General features: G+C 35.6%; 1 protein-coding gene across 1 annotated transcript in view; it reads right to left on the reverse strand.

Annotated features, from left to right (window-relative positions):
• LOC121414368 overlaps positions 1 to 17,461 on the reverse strand; it is an 82,596-nt gene that overhangs the window by 24,182 nt on the left and 40,953 nt on the right. Inside the window, exons 5-9 of the mRNA XM_041607521.1 lie at positions 14,636 to 16,218; positions 9,849 to 10,034; positions 5,047 to 5,235; positions 1,194 to 1,382; positions 267 to 455 (exon numbers count right to left, since the gene is read on the reverse strand). Coding sequence (XP_041463455.1) covers positions 267 to 455; positions 1,194 to 1,382; positions 5,047 to 5,235; positions 9,849 to 10,034; positions 14,636 to 16,218 — 2,336 coding nt within the window. The remainder of the gene's footprint in view (positions 1 to 266; positions 456 to 1,193; positions 1,383 to 5,046; positions 5,236 to 9,848; positions 10,035 to 14,635; positions 16,219 to 17,461) is intronic.

Below are 17,461 nucleotides of genomic sequence, written 5' to 3' on the forward strand. Positions count from 1 at the left end.
ATTGAAATTAAAATTTCAAACTGTTAAAATGAAATCATGGTAATAGAAAAGAATGTTCAACAGAATAAAAAATAATACAAATTGGGCAAAACGCTTTATGCCTTTACACAATGATGAAACTATAATAATATATCATTCCTCTGGTATAAAACATTAGACAAATTTCAGTTTGAGAATGTGAATATCCTCATCACTTCATAATGCACTAATTGGAAGAAAATGCTATAAAACATGAAGAGAACGAAACTAAGAAACTGAAAATATACCTTGGCAGACGATGCTAAGGATGATAACGTTGAATAGAACTCTTCATGAAGTGAGGGACTGGTGGTTCCATATCTATCCCCGAGATGAAGTTCCCTGAGATGAGGCATCTTACAAATGAACTGAGCCAGAACACGTGATGCAGACTGACATTGACTGAGATCAATGTACTTGATATTAAGACGCTCAATCTGCAATAATCGTGGCATAATGTTGAAATGAAAATACGTCATCAAACAAGGGTCTGACTAAACCATTAAACTCTATTCTACATTTGATTAAAGAACAATTAATTATAACCACTATAAATAGGTACATTGTAAATAAATGAAAAGCATTAGCAAAGAAGACATGGGAAATGATAAAGACGGCAATGGGAGGTAGACAGAGAAAGGTGAGTAAAGGGAAAAGGGTCATCAAAAGGGGATATAGATAAAAAAAAATACAGAGAGAAGATTGGGCCAGAGAGATGAAGAAATTTTAGCAAATATCAAAAACAAAAACAAATAAAAGCACGCGGAGACTGTATAAGTCTTTCTTGTAACAAAATAAGTTGCAAGTATACAGTGCGTATCAAAAAAGTTTACACTTGGAAACAAATCCTGTAAAATCACACATTTGTAATATTCTGAAGATTTTTCCACATCTTTACATTGGTTAAGCAAATAACGATATAACTGTCGAAAAAAATTCAGTGTCTTCTATGGGACAAACACGGTGGGAAAATACAGAATAATAAAATAATACAAATTTGGTCAAACGCTTTATGCCCATACACAATGTTCAAATCATAATGATACATCTTTCCTCTAGTATATAACATTAGAAAATTTTCAGTTTGAGAAAGTGAATGTCTTTATCACTTCATACTGCACTAAAAAAATGCTAAGAAACACGAAGAGAACGAAACTAAGAAACTGAAAATATACCTTGGCAGACGATGCTAAGGATGATAACGTTGAATAGAACTCTTCATGAAGTGAGGGACTGGTGGTTCCATATCTATCCCCGAGATGAAGTTCCCTGAGATGAGGCATCTTACAAATGAACTGAGCCAGATCACGTGATGCAGACTGACGTTGACTGAGATCAATGTACTCGATATCAAGATGCTCAATCTGGAATAATAGTGACATAATGTTGAAATAAAAATACGTTATCAAACAAGGGTCTGACTAATTTTATTGAACTCTATTCTACATTCGATTAAAGAACAAACATGGATCATCGAATCATTGAAAATTACTCTTGGTCGTTCACATAATGTTATGAAAATCACATTAATTTGCCCTAAAACCTCCAACAACTATATAATAAATGAAAGGGATTTTTTTAATCATGCTATATTTGCTGGTGTAATCGAAGGCTGTTAATTTGCTCTTTATTCTTATTGATAAAAAGAAATATGGTTGAATTTCATAAGTAAAGCAGCCAAGCAGGCTGCCATAAATGCAGTATGCAATAGTTGTGGTGATGACTTCAGTTCCCAGCTTTCCTTTGACATAACATGATATCCAATCAATTCAAAATTGAAACATGTGGATTCAATTCAATTCAAACAATGGTTTATTAAACTTGCCCCGCATCCAAAGGCTGAATAAAAAACATGTGTCCAATTTACAATGACAGAATAATACTTACAGTACAAACATGAAGTGATATAACTTGAATGTAATTACTAGCATTTTTATCATAACACAAGGAAATAAATTGTTGAAAAAAAATCATACATTGTATTAAATATTTTAATGTTAAGTACGCACATTTAATTATAACCACTAGAAAGAGGCACATTGGACATATATGGAAATTATTAGAAACGAAAAAGAGATGGGAAATAATAAAGACGGCAAAGGGAGACAGACAGAGAAAAGGTGAGTAAAGTGAAAGGGTAATTAAAAGGATATATAGATAGAACATAAAGAGAGAAGATTGGGCCAGAAAGACGAAGAAAATTGTGGCAAAGATTCAAAACAAAGCAAACAAAATCACGTGGATGCTGTATATGTCTTTCTTGTAAACAAAATTAGTTGGAAATATACAGTGCGTATAAAAAAATACTCTTAGAAAAAAATCCTGTAAAATTAGACATTTGTAATATCCTGAATATTTTTGCCACATCTTAACATTGGTACAGATACATTTAAGCAAATTACGATATAACTGTCAGAAAATATTTCGGCTTGAGTAAGCACCACTTACCTTTGAAAAAGTTAGTGAAAAATTATTTGCACAAGACTTTAAAATAGTTAGGTGAATAAGTGTAGACCTTAATAATGAAGAAGAAAAAAAAATGATTTGAAGATATCTTTTACTATTTTTAACTTAACAAGTTTTATTGCCCAAAACACTTCAAAGTGCTTATACTATCACTCGGGTCGCGTGTGAAATCGCTTGGGTTTTGGATTTCTGGCGGGTTTTTTTTATTTCGACGCGATTTTTTTCCCATCGGTGTCTTCAATGGAACAAACACTCTGGGAAAAGAAAATGAAATTGAAATTCGAGTTTCGTTTTAAACCGGCAAGTGCCTTAAATGATATATTACATGATTTCCTTTTTTTCTGTTTAACATATAGACGGGTCAATATACGACTTAACGCGGCCTTACCCGGAACAAATTGCAACAAATGATTTTTCAACGGTGTTCTGTACTATTCGACCTCAGGAATAATATACTAAAAATCTACCAAAACCGCATCCGGGAAAGTGGTTAGTTTTACAAGATGGCATCTAGGATGGCCGCCATTCACTGAAAATGGATACAACTGACTCATTATCCAACCTATAATCCTATTTCGGTTCATATTCCATGGTATGGGCATGATGGGAGGGGGTTATACATTGATTAAGGGTAGAATGAATTATACATGTAGGCCCTCCAGTGTACCAGGCAAATCCAAGATGGCACCCGAAATGTTGCCGTAGGCTGAAAATCCACAATTCATCTAAATTATTTTATTTTATTCAGGGGTTTTAAGGGTTATATGCACATTGAAGCAAGTTACAAGGAAAGCTAGTGGTCCAGTATGTTCAACAATCCAAGATGGCTTCCAAAAAGGGAGTCGAAAATGGCTGTTGCTACTGAAAAAAAACCTACATACTTTGCTAAAGGTCCAGAAATATGATTGTTTGTGTCTATACCATGGATAAATGGGTTAAATAATACATTGGGACAAGTTACAAGCAAAATCAGTGGTCTGGTATGTGCAAAATTCCCCGATGGACTCCAAAAATTGATTCTGAAATGGCTACTAATACTTAAGCGGACATAGCTCATTTCATTTTGGCATGGGATATGTGATTTTGATGTCTAAACCACTGGTTTCAAGGTTCAAATAATATACAAGGATTAGTTTCATGGACGGCCAATGGTCTGGTATGTCCAAAAATCGAAGATGGAGTCCAACATTGATCTAATCTTAAAAATAGGCTACTGATACTTAAAGCAGACGTAGCTTATTTCATATCGGCCTGGGAGATGTGATTTTGGTGTCTAAACCACTAGTTTCAAGGATCAATTAATACATTAGTGCAAGTTACGAGGACAGTCGGTCGCCTGGTCGGTAAAAAATAAATCTAAGTTGGCTTCCAAAAATTGATTCTAAATTGACTGTTGCTATTTAAAGCGGACATAGCTTATTTCATATTGGCCTGGGAGATGCAGTTTTGGTGTCTAAACCACTGGGTTAAGGGCCAAATAATACATTAGCACCCTTTTTACACAGGCTAAAATTCCTTAACCCCGTACTATAGGTGGGGCTAAATGGCAATTTAGCCCCACCTATAGTACGGGGTTAAGCTTAGCCCACTTTCTTTTTTACACAGCATTTTTGCAAAGTGGGCTAACCCCACCTATAGTACGGGATTATTTGGCCCTGCAAAAAAGCAGGGTTATCCCACCAATTGCGGTGCTAAGAGCAATAGTACGGGGTTAAGATCGCATGTGTAAAACAAAAGTGGGCTAAGCTTAACCCCGTACTATAGGTGGGGCTAAATGGCAATTTGGCCCCACCTATCGTACAGGATTAAGGAAATTGTAGCGTGTGTAAAAAGTGTACGAGTGAAGTACTTGTACTACGAATGATCGACAAAAACCACTAGTCCGGGGTTAGCGAGTTTCGTGTGTGAAAAGCAAGCATTTCTTATCCGGGGTTAGCAATAACAATTTGGCATGCGTGAAGAGGAAAAAAAATAGTACGAAGTTAAGGATAGTATGGGGTTAGCGATAGTCCGGGGTTAAGAAAATCCTGTGTAAAAAGGGCATTTCCTTTTAAGGCCAGTCATTTGTCTGGTATGACCAAAAATCCAATATGGCTTCCAAAACTTTTGCGTGCTGGAGTCTGTGACTATAAGAAGGTGAATTAAGAATATCATGATAGATTGACTGAATTCGTTCTGCTTCTCTTTCAATTCAAACATAAAATACAATACAAACTTAAGTAAAATATAAAGGACATAAAAGAAAATGAAATTCAATTTGAAGCAGAGTCTGCTTATCTCGGTTTCCTGGAATAACTAACGGATTATAATATAACTTTAAAAGTAAATCAAGGTAATGGTTAAAAATGTTCCACAGAATAATAAAATAATACAAATTGGGCCAAACACTTTATGCCTATACACAATGTTCAAACCATAATGATATATCATTCCTCTGGTATATAACATTAGACAAAATTCAGTTTTAAAAAGTGAAAATTCTCATCACCTTATACTGCATCAACTGGAGAAAAATGCTATGAAACTTGAAGAGAACGAAAATAAAAAAATATAAAAAGATACCTTTGCAGACGATGCTAATGATGACAACGTTGAATAGAACTCGTCATGAAACGAGGGACCGATGTTTCTGTATGCACCACCGAGATGAAGTTCCCTGAGATGAGGCATCTTACAAATAAACTGAGCCAGATCACGTGATGCAGACTGACGTTGACTGAGATCAATGTAATTGATGTCAAGACACTCAATCTGGAATAATAGTGACATAATGAGGAAACGATAATACATCATCAAACAAGGGCCTGACTAAAACATTGAAATCTATTCTACATTCGATATAGATCATCGAATCATTGGAAATAACTCTTGTACGTTCACGTAATGTAATGTAATGAAAATCACAGCAATTTGCTCTAAAGCCTCTAACAGCTATGAATAAAAGGAAAATTGTTGTTTTATTCATGCTGTATTTGCTTATGTGATCGAAGGCTGTGAATTTGCCCTTTGTATCTTATTAATAAAAAGAAATATGGTTGAAATTCATAATTAAGCTTTATTTTGTGAAAACGGTCAAAAGCGCGCTGTCATGAATGCAGTATGCAATAGTTGTGCTGATGACTTCAGTTCCCAGCTTTCCTTCGACATAACATGATATCCATTCAATTCAAAATTGAAACATGTGGATTCAATTCAATTAAATGCAAAATGGTTTATTAAAACATGCCTCGCAGCCAAAGGCGGAATTAAAAATAAACCTGTGTCCAATCTACAATGACAGAATAATACTTACAGTACAAACATGAAATGATATAATTTGAATACAATTACTAGTACTTCATATCAAAATACAATGAAATGAATTGTTGGGGAAAAAATCATCTTTGGATTCAACATTTACATGTTAAATACGCAAAAATGTTGTACAACCAATACAAAGAGGCACATTGTACATAAATGGAAAGTAAAAGAAAAGAAGAGATGGGAAACGATAGAGACGGCAAAGAGAGGCAGACAGAGAAAAGGTGAGTAAGGGAAAAGGCTAATTAAAAGAAGATACAAAGAGAGGATTGGGCCAGAAAGATGAAAAAAGGTAGTGGAAAAGATTAAAAAAAAACAAAAGCACGTTGATGTTGTATATGTCTCCCTTGTAACAAAAGTAGTTGCAATAATATTCATTTCACGATTACTGAAGTGCTGTTAAAAAAACAATTGTCCTTTCGCGGTTGACATTATTTTCAAAACGTAATTTCAAACAACAAAAAATGCTAAGTGAGGGTTTGACATGAGCATACGCGTCATGTTTATTGCATATTCATTGAAGACATGCCTCAAACTGTTTCATCAAATATAATGCAGGCTTCGTCATTCCCGGTCTGGTTATATACTCAAATTGTGCTCTTTGTCTGAGTTTGCTCTATCTATTTATTGCATTCAGCGCTAAGTACGACGACAATGAAGGATCCGATTAAACAGGTTACCCTAATCGGTCAGTTTGTTTTCATGTCAATAAATGTCGATTTCATTTGAACGTACAAACATGTTCAAATTGCTTTTTAAACCCAAAAAGAGACAGACTCCAAACAGATTTGATGAAACAATTCGAATGGTACTTCCATGTTCATAGTTTACTATTTCATTGAAGTATTAAAGCATAATGCACATTACTAGAGGGACACGTTTGTCATTGTTTGAATTGTCCTTGTTTGATAAAACAATATCAGAGGGGCACATATATGCACACATTTCAACACAGGAAAAGGGACAGGGGCGGATCCAGCTTTCGCCAATAGGGGAGGGGGGGGGCCGAAAAATATTTTGATCAACATTTTTCTCGATTGGCCGCTACAATCTGGCTTTTTTTGTTAGTTTTTCAGGGGGTAGTCCTAACTAAAGACTGAAGATTTAAGTATATGTTAGTTTATATTGCTATAAACAATATAAGGTACATCTCACGTGATTTTATATATAAAGCGAGCGCGAAGCGCGAGCAAAAATCTTTGATATTTCATGTCCTTATAAATGAAGATTATGACAAACGGTTCCTACATTTTGGGTTCGTTTCAATAAACAATTAAAGTAAAATAGAAATGGTATCCAGAGACGAAATGTAACATGTTTTATCGAAAAATGTGCTGCATGGGCGAAGTTTTATTACTGATTTTTATTTTCTACATTATTTTGTCTACGGATACATTCTGGATTTCAACATCTTAAAGATTTGTTTGTTTTTCCTCATCAAAGAAGTATGCCACTTGATTCTTTACCCTAAAGATATGGGAAGAAAATATATAGATATGCCAGAAACCTTTTTTCCTCATTTATATATAAGGGGATATTAAACAGTTGATTGTATACGAAGTAGCGCGTTTAAAGTTGATATGAATACAGACCTTTCGAAACTAAAATTACCATTTAAAATATTCGGAAAATACACCGAACATTCATCAATTTAATGCGTTTGATTATTTTGATTTCATTTGAAGTCGTAGAAAAAAATGTTAAATTTTTGGGTTTAATTTGTTTAAGGCTTTTCTATCATGACTCCAGCAATTGTTTTTTTTTACAATGTAAAAAGTGTTGAGAATATTTACTTCATTCTTTTATATCTGATCCATTAAGCTCTTTCATCGAAATTAATCTGATTGATTCTTCCAATAATTGTTGCATACAGTTTGTAAGGCTGGATATAAATTAGACTTTCAGGTATTTGACGCCCTCTACAGTGCGTATCAATGAAATGTTTACACTTTGAAAAAGTCCTGAGAATTGAAATGAAAACTATACATCTTAGGGATATTTTTTTTCCACATACTTTTTGAGTTTGGGTTTTATCTATCAAATGAAAGTAAACATTTTGACAGAATATTACATCTCAGTAAGCACTGTCCATTTTTCAAAAACTCGCAGAAACCTGTTTGTGCAGAAATGCATGCTGTCAAGGAAATAAGGCGAAATCAAACTCCTCTGTATTTGGAATTGTTAGCCAATTGAGATAAAACATAAACATTTAATCATTTTGTAACGGCTTTAGCCACCCAATTTTAATCCTAAGTAAGCACAACCTTTACATTTTTGTGTCAGTCGAATCTGAGGACATAACTCAAAAGTTTATCTCTGACACCAAAACATTTTTCCCAAGCTTTTTTTCTAAAAGAGGGGGGAGGGTTAAAATTTATTTTACACTTTCCACAAGCTTGACAATAGCTAACGCATAAATCTAGCTTAAGTCATTCCATGTGCATCACAGCTCTGTATAAATCAGATCAACATGATGGCCTTGGTATTTTGGGCTTGGGGCGCAATTGCGCTCTATGAAGTGTTTGGGCAAGGAAACACGTTAACACTAAAGATATATCTTCAAACAATCTACCTAACTAAACTCCATGTGTTCTTCATGATTATCGTCTACTCGTATTCATATAATCATTTCAAAGTTCTGTGCATACCGTTTTTACGAATTTTTTTCAAAGTAAGTAGTGCTTACTCAGGCGGAAAAACGTTTTGACAGTTATATCGTCATTTGCTTAAAGAGATTTGTACCGATTATTTATTGTGGAAGATTCAGGGTATAATATATCAGTTTAACGAACTAGACCAATAAACTTTCAAAGTTATGATGGTAATTCAACAGATACCCCCAATTCGGCCTAAGTTAATTGACCCTTAATGACCTTTGACCTCAATCATGAGACCCGAAACTCACGTAAGATGTTTAGTGATAATTTATTAATCTTATGTCCAAGTTTCATGAACTAGGTCTATAAACTTTCAAAGTTATGATTGGAATTCAACAGATACCCCCAATTCGGCCAAAGTTCATTGACCCTAAATGACCTTTGACCTTGGTCATGTGAGATAAAACTCACGCAGGATGTTCAGTGATAATTGATTAACTTATATCCAAGTTTCATGAACTAGGTCCATATATTTTATAAGATATGATGACAGTTCAAAAACTTAACCTCAGGTTAAAATTTCGATGTTGATTCCTCCAACATGGTCTAAGTTCATTGACCATAAATGACCTTTGACTTTGGTCATGTGACATGAAACTTTAAGAGGATGTTCAGTAATACACATGTACTTGATTAACCGTAAGGCCAAGTTTCATGAACTAGGTCCATATACTTTTTAAGTTATGATTTCATTTCAAAAACTTAACCTCAGGTTATGATTTCATGTTGACGCCGCCGCCGCCGGAAAGGCGGCGCTTATAGTCTCACTCTGCTATGCAGGTGAGACAAAAATGGGGGTGGATATCAACATGATTTGACTTCTACACATGAAAAGGCCAACAATGAACAAAACGTCACACAAACAAAACAACAGAACGTTTCAAAGACAAGATATATAAAGAAAACTACAAAATAAATAAAAGAATGACAGCATGATGCCAGACCGGGAATTTAACAAATCATACAACAGCGGACAAAACACATCAAGTAAAATTAAGCACACAAAATAAGAACTGCACAAGAAAAAAAAGCGAGAATAAAGCCAGGGAGGGGCAGAGACGAGGAAAGAAGCGAAATTAATCATATTATGTGTATAGAGGGAAACGGAGGGAGAAGGGAGAAAGTAAGGGGGAAATGAATGTGGAATAACGTAAAATCCCCGAAATATCTTTATATTAGTAGCCTGAGCGAGAGGATTGTAATATTTTTGATAGTAAATAGCGATCAACATTCATCAGTAATGTTCTCCATTTATGTCATGCAGATAGACGCAGTTATGATTACCACCATTCCTGGTCATGATATGTAATTATATATTACCAAAACATATTCATTACAAAAATGACTTTAATTTACATTATATTATACGAATTTGTTATATGGAAAAAAAATCATTGTTAAACGTACCTTTGTATCAGTGGCGTTCCGAGCAAGCACAGAGTAGAACACATCATGCATGTGTGCATCCTCTAGGTCATGTGGGTAGTCAGGCATACGGATCGTCACAGAGCTCAGGGTGTTTGAGGAGCACATGAATTCAGCTAGGTCCTCTGAAGCAGTCCGTCCACACGGCTTTTTAATTTCAAGATTTTCCTAGTATGCACAGTATTTATGAGAAAAAGATCAATCCATAGTATGTAGAGACAACCAAAAATCAGTTTCATCTGATAGTTTAATATCATATATCGTCCAATCTATATAATTCGGTATTTTTTGTCATTCATAAATATATACCAAACCAATGTGAATGAAATATACACCAAAATGAAAGTGGCCAGAAAGGCCGAATAATAAAAATAATAATGGTGATAATAATATTAGAATTGAAAGGTTTGCTTCGTCATATTATGTCAACGGATACGCTTCACAATTACTATTTCATGACTGAGTTTACCAACACTCTAGAATTAAGATCAAAATCTAAGAACTCCACGATGTTCTGATATTATTTGGGTTAGTCAGTGTTTTTCCCAACACTGGTTCTTCTCATACATTAACGAATAGACAATTACTTCCAGGGGGGTGTTTCACAAAGATTTAAGTATGACTTAGGTCCCACTTAAATGTCGACGCGTACATGATATGCAACGCGCAATCTTATTGATCAATACGCAGTAGTGCGCGTCCTCTTGGCATGATCTGACCAATGCTGTCATGCCTTTTATACTGCGCGCAACTAGACATTTAAGTGCGACTCTAAGTCATACTTAAATCTTTGTGAAACACCCCCCAGGCATGCTTGAAAAACAAAAACAAATATTCTTCATATGTTCAATATAACGACGCAGTCATTTAACTTTACCATTAAAAAAAACCCTTAAACATAATAACCTCAGATGATTAATACTTTCTTTAACTAATATCCTAAATCAAATGTATGACATGTAGTCAAACAAGGATTTTTTTCGTGTATTTCCCAGTTCTTCTGATTAAGTCACTCAATAGGAAACGTTAAACGCAAATTTTGACAACCTAGCAAAGAACCTAATTTGTTGACTACTAGTATTTTATTATTTTCATTATCCCTAGATTTGGGGCCTATTTGCATAAAAAGGGACACGGGCCCTCATTGCAAGAAAATTTTGATTTATTTCTTCACTCATCTGTTATTAACCTCGTCTTTTTTATGAAAGTACAAAAATAGCAATCCCTAAATACTAAATCCATTCACAGTCAGTAACTACTCTCCACTATTTGCTTGACACACATAGCAACACCTAAATGATTCAAATTAGAGCATCCGTAACTCTTTGTCTTGACGGGATGGTGTGTTTTATTTTGGACAATGTTTAAGTTCCCAGTCTAGCAAGAATATTTACTCACAATCTGATAATGTTGATCATCCAAAGGGGCCATTAATTATATCATGTTCACTGTTGATTAAGTTGTATTGATCATATTGAGAGTAAAAATATTTTTATGTTTTTCAATTTATCTGTCAATATTACAACGCAAAAGGTCTACCAAATATTTCAGAAAAAATAAGATTACACCAAGTTTTCTCAATTGTAATCACTTTTGGTGATAACCCTAGAATTTATTCTCCTCATGAATATTTGAGTTATTTGTGATTTGTTCACAAAGTAATGTATTGTTTGGACCCCCCCCCCCCCCCCAAAAAAAATGTCCTTTTTACTTGAGAGAAAAGCTTTGAACAGAAAAAAGTAAAAAGGAGGTAGCATATCAAGTTGTTATTTTATTTTTTTATAAGTTGTTATTTTATTTTTATATGCTAAACAACTGCAAGAATATTTATTAGGAGCCTGCACTCTACAAGCTCCGCTTTTTAGCAGCCTCCTCCATTTACAACCTGATTTGTAATAATCTTGAATATAATTTTTTGTACAGGAATATTTGAAATATGTTTTGTTATCTATATATGTCAACATGTACAGAAGAAACTGTAATTGTTGAAAATGGAAATAAACGAATGAATGAATGAATGAATATCCATGTTTAATTTACGGCCTCGTAACAGCAGGCCCGATCCCCACAGTTGTAAGCAAACTACGCTACCGCAACTACACGTGCATCAAGACATTCTCCTGCACATGGATATCCTGCATTCCATCAACAGCCGATTTGCTTGAGGATTACCATATGCGCACTAGTAGGCCGTAAAACAATATTTCAAAAATGCCTAAAAATTTCCGGTTTTCAGGCCTTAATATCAACAGATTTCTAGCTCTCATTAATATTAGATTGATAAATAAGGCAACAGTTTCATTAATTCCTAATAATAAAATTGTCTTTTTTCAGAATTGAACATCAATATCGACAAGTTTCATCTTGCGCTTAGGAAGAGGAATAGGAAAATGGTGATTCTCATATGATGAAAAAAAATAATATACTTGCAATTTCCCCATGTGCTTGGTCTAAGAAATAGTTTGAATAAAATTGGCTCGCGATTCGTGCCTGCATCATTTGTGAAGTACGATACATATTCACTTCACTTCAATTTCCTACGATGCTTGAAATAGTGTTTAGATTGACCCTTTTCAGATCGCCATAATGGGTTTTTTCAGCTCGTGCTCGCGCATTATTGCTTTTCATAATAAAGGAATTTCGAATTCCCAGATTCTAGGTCTAAATCTCAAAAGCATTGTTCATTAATCAAAATGTGCTTGAATTATCCAGTTTCACATCAGAATATCAAAAATTTTCTTCTCGCACTGCGCTTGCATTATTAATGAAGGAAGATTAGTCATCATTTTGTGATTTACGAAACCTGAATAGTGTGTCACATGTTTAGGTCTAATTCTAAATGTGTATTTGTACACCTATCCTGTTTGTGATGACAAAAGTGCTGAGAATGTCAAATTTTTAGGTCGAAAAGTCATAAATTTTCAGCTCGCGCTCGCATTATTTGATTGTTGAAATATGTATCGCTTTAAATGGTAACTGCAAACAGTAGTAGGTAAGTTTTCCCATTAGGCCAGAGCGCAGGTGCGGATCCAGCTTTTTATAAAGGGTGGTTGGGTGGCATGCGAGGGAGTGTAGCGACCGAGTCCAAGCGAGCGGAGCGAGCGAGGGGGAGGGTGTGGGAGAGAGGGTGTCCCCCCTCCCAGAATAGGGCAAATTTTTGAAAATCTGTGTGTGAAAATGGCGTTTTCTTGCATCTAAAACACCACTATTTTTGGTATAGAGGTCGTTGCCAAATTAACACCCATGAAAATTTGTCAAATTCAGTTGCATTTTCCTGCAATGTAAGGCCAGTTAACAACACAGATACAAAGAATTGGGGACCGTGGAATAAACACTGTTAGCCTTATACTTTTGTTATGAACAGATTGTCACTGATACTCACTGGCAAATCTCAGTATAATATGATGAACTGGCAGAAGAGACGAATTGGATGTTTTTGTACAAATCTGCACAATTTTTTTTTTAATGTGGGGATTTTGGGGATGAGAACAGGCAATGCTGGCCTAGCTTTTCACTTCGGCGGTGGCCCGTGTCCTCAAAAAAGCTGATGGGGGGGGGGCAAGGGACTCTGTGACATTTGCCCACCCAACCCCCCTCCCCCAAAAGAAATAATAATAATAAATAACTGCTTTACAATTCGTTGTAAAGCAGTTTTATAACTGAACCGAACTACCCTCCACCTCATTTTATCATTTGTTATAAATAAAACATGAATAATAAATAAATACATAGAATTAAAATAAAATTGCAAGTTTACAAAATAGATAAGATTTTTAAAAATGGTCCCCGGATTCTTTTTTTTGGGGGGGGGGGCTGCAACCCCCCTCCCCTCCTCTAGATCCGCTTCTGGAGCGGATATCAGAAATTTCCGCTCGCGATTCGTGCTCGCAGTGATTATTTAGGTACATACACATCTTGTTCACGATCACAATCGTTGCTCAAAATATTGAATTGTCAGGACAAAATACATAAAATTTCCTTTAAAAATTTGCTCGCGCTTCGCGCTCGTACTATTCAGTTAGGTTTAAATTTACACCTTGCCCCACATTTCGGCACTGCACCTCCATGTGAACCATAATCATATCATGTAGGGTATCATTTTAATGATAATAATAATGTATTTTTAGATATCGATATTTACTAAAAACGAGGAGGGACTATCGATGAAAGTCAGATTTCCAAACTTTTTTGAGGAGTTTATGTGAGATTATTCTTTATTTATGTTTTGTGAGAATAAAGCCAACAAGTTACTGTTAGGACTACCCCTTCAAAGAAACAAATAAAAATCGGGGAAAATATGGGTAAATCTCCCCCCCCCCCTCCCATTGGCGAAAGCTGGATCCGCCCCTGATTACATTTGAGTCATATCTGCATACCCAAGGCTTTACTCTTGTACGTTTAACAACAAAACAAAATACATGTACATACACTTTTTGTATTACCTTTACCCCTCCTACGTTTAGTTTGTATTTAAATAGTTATCTTATGCTATCAAATATTTGAAATTACATTATTCTTTTTGCGTCATTTGATTTCGTTGACAAGGGGTGTATTTTGTGACAGATATAAAAATAAATAACAGGGAAATTGGGCCGAGTGATGTACCGTGAATGTTTCATATTTTTGAGGGGGCAGGACTCTTTGGTCTCGTTTGTTTTGAATATTGCGCGTAGAAAATAGAAATAAAATAATACAAACATAATATCTAAGCTTTTACAAATTATATCTTCGAATTAAGAGGGTGTGTACTTTTTGTTGAAATTATTTACCACTTTACGATAATTCATGATGAAGATATGTCCTGATACCGTGTGTCCCTGCATCTCCTTCCCGATCGTAAGCGTTTTGCTGGATGAAGTCGATAAATGATTTGCCACAGTTTTGGACACTGTTTGGTCTTGACTCTCATATGCTACATCAACGATGAAGTCATCATCGTTATCTCCATATCTCATTGATCGTGTTGACGTTGATGCTTTGAGACGAGTTATGATATCCAATCCAACCTCCTTCTGTTGAGCCGAGGTGAAGTACAGAAGCTCACGGAATTCACTTGCTTTTTCGATTATATCCTTCATCGACCTATGGTATTTGCTTTTGTTTGAGCTGTGAAGAGATGCAAGATACATTCCTGATAGATACTCCTGAAACAGCTTATGGGGAAACTGCACAGATGAGTCTGCGGAATGTGCGTGACACATTCTGCTTCTCCTCTGAAGGATCGGTGCTTGTTTAGTGAGTACTCCAACTTGACAACCTATTGTGACACACCCGGGCCAGCTCTTGAACTCTTGTTCAGTGAACACCAATCGCCTTTCCTTGAGCCCCTGGAACGCAAGACCACCGATGTGGGATAGATGGAGAAGTATTTCTGCACGCTGTATATGCCATTCCTCGTCTCTTGCGGACAGACCGAGCTTTGAGAGATAATGATCGACCAAGAATTGGACCATCTCGTTAATGAGCTGGGAAAATGTTTGTAATTTCGACATTGCTATGCGACGAGCTCCATCGAATTCTTTCCACATGATACACATCATAGCTGTGTATATGGGGTATGGAGCCATGTTCTCTCTGATCACATCGTTATTTGATATAAATCGATTCAAATCTTCAGCCGAAATTGTGTCAGGATGGAAGAACTTGGTGACGTAGGAAGAGAGATTCTCATCAGAGAAACCTTCCACGGCAATGAAAGCATACAGCTTTCTAAGCTCTGTAATTTTCCGTATCTCATCTGATCTCCATCGTCTTGATGTAATTAGTACTTTCCCTGACTTGAAAAGCCGATTCAGGATGATTAGGGCGATTTGGTAATAGCTATCCAGATCGCCAGCAAACTCATCAAAGCCGTCCAGAGCGAGAAGGATGTCTTTCTGATGGGAAAAGACATACATGTTTAGCTGCATGGCTGTAACCTTATTGTCATCTGGGAGGTAGGACTTTATAATCTCTCCAATTGTCTTATCCTTAACTTCACGAAGGAGGACGAGAAGTACAAGTTTGAAATCTTGGTAACTTGCTCCATGAATCCAGTCCCAAACGATTTTTGCACAGAGAGTTGTCTTCCCTACACCACCTTCACCTTCAACCAGCAGCCGTTGAGGAAAGACCCCGTTTACCTTGGTCTTGAGTAGGTCTTTGTAGAGTAACGGTGTCTTATGCTTTGTTCCCTTATCTTCTTCCATCAAAGTCAGATTTGTGAAAATCCGATTAAATTTAAGTAGAAGGTCGCTGTTCAGTGGATCGGCTTGAATTTGACAGTGGTGAATGGCAGAATATTTCTTGACCTCTATGATGACCCGTTGGAATTCATCTTCCGTCATTGATGGTATGTGATCTCCGGCCTTACCTGTAATGAAATTTAAATGAAATATCTCAATTACAAAGAAATGCCTTCCTGTATGAGTTATACTCAAGGACATGAAGTTCTTGTTTTATGCCATTTTTATATTTTCATCTAATTTTTATGTAATATCTTTTGAAATTTTATGTACTTTTTTAAGTTTCGTTTTTTTATATTCGCACCTTATGAGTCAGATTGAAGAACAATTTCGGTGTCTTGTAATCATTAGTGAGATTTTGATATGAATGAACTGATTAATAAGTTTATTCGTATCATCATCATGCTCATCAATCTCATCGTATTTGTTTTCCTTCAGCAAGATATGCATCCATACTGTGCTGCACTCGACTCAGGTGATGTGAATGGGTACCCGGCAGGATTAATTCATTGAATGCCCTGAGCGCCGCACAGTGGGCCAGAATGAGTTGAAAGTGCGCCAAAGGTATATTCCCTGTTAGATTTTCACTTTAACATGTTGATTGTGGGTAATTTTGGGCGTAGAATCAACTGAACATAATTTAAAGCCGATATGACGTTACCTTGATACCAAATTTTGATTGGCTACTTTAAACCTATCTGTGAAAAGACAAATTACGTTATACAATGTGTAGCATATAAACTTTGTGTTATATGCTACTTTAAGATTAACCAGAGTGAATGTTGGTTTATGCTTCTCACATGCATAAAAGTGTGTATGAGATGCAGAAAATAATTTCATGGCATCAAAATGATCATTAATTCGATTTTTTTTAATCTGAAAAATATTAACCGTGCTTTATCAGGCTGTGTTGACTTGTGTAAAACGCAGAGTATATAACACCACAAATGTAGATGAGGAGGGTTTTTGACTGAAATTATTCTACAAGTAAGTTTTATCTCTGGATTAATTGTTGGTTTAGCCCTTATTTGCGTTAGCAACTTTTATTTTGTTTACATTATGCCCGGAATTCATGTAATTTTAATGGAATGGAAGGGAATCATCCTCGCCGTGCAAAAACGAACGGTAATATATACCCATACGGTGCGCTACGATGACTGCTCGGTATAAAAATGACCGTTTTTGAACAGGTTTTGGGGGTGTTGTCTCAAGTTAAATCGGCTCTAGCATGAAAACGGGCAAAAACGGGCAGCTAAATTTGGTATCGACTTAAAGCTTGGACATCGGAAAAAATGATGCTTATAGAATTTAGATGGAAATTTGCGGAAATCTAAACGTTTCTAATGTAAATGCAAAAAAAACATGGATTTT

The sequence above is a fragment of the Lytechinus variegatus genome, chromosome 4 (genome assembly GCF_018143015.1).
Source record: "Lytechinus variegatus isolate NC3 chromosome 4, Lvar_3.0, whole genome shotgun sequence".
NCBI lineage: Eukaryota > Metazoa > Echinodermata > Echinoidea > Temnopleuroida > Toxopneustidae > Lytechinus > Lytechinus variegatus.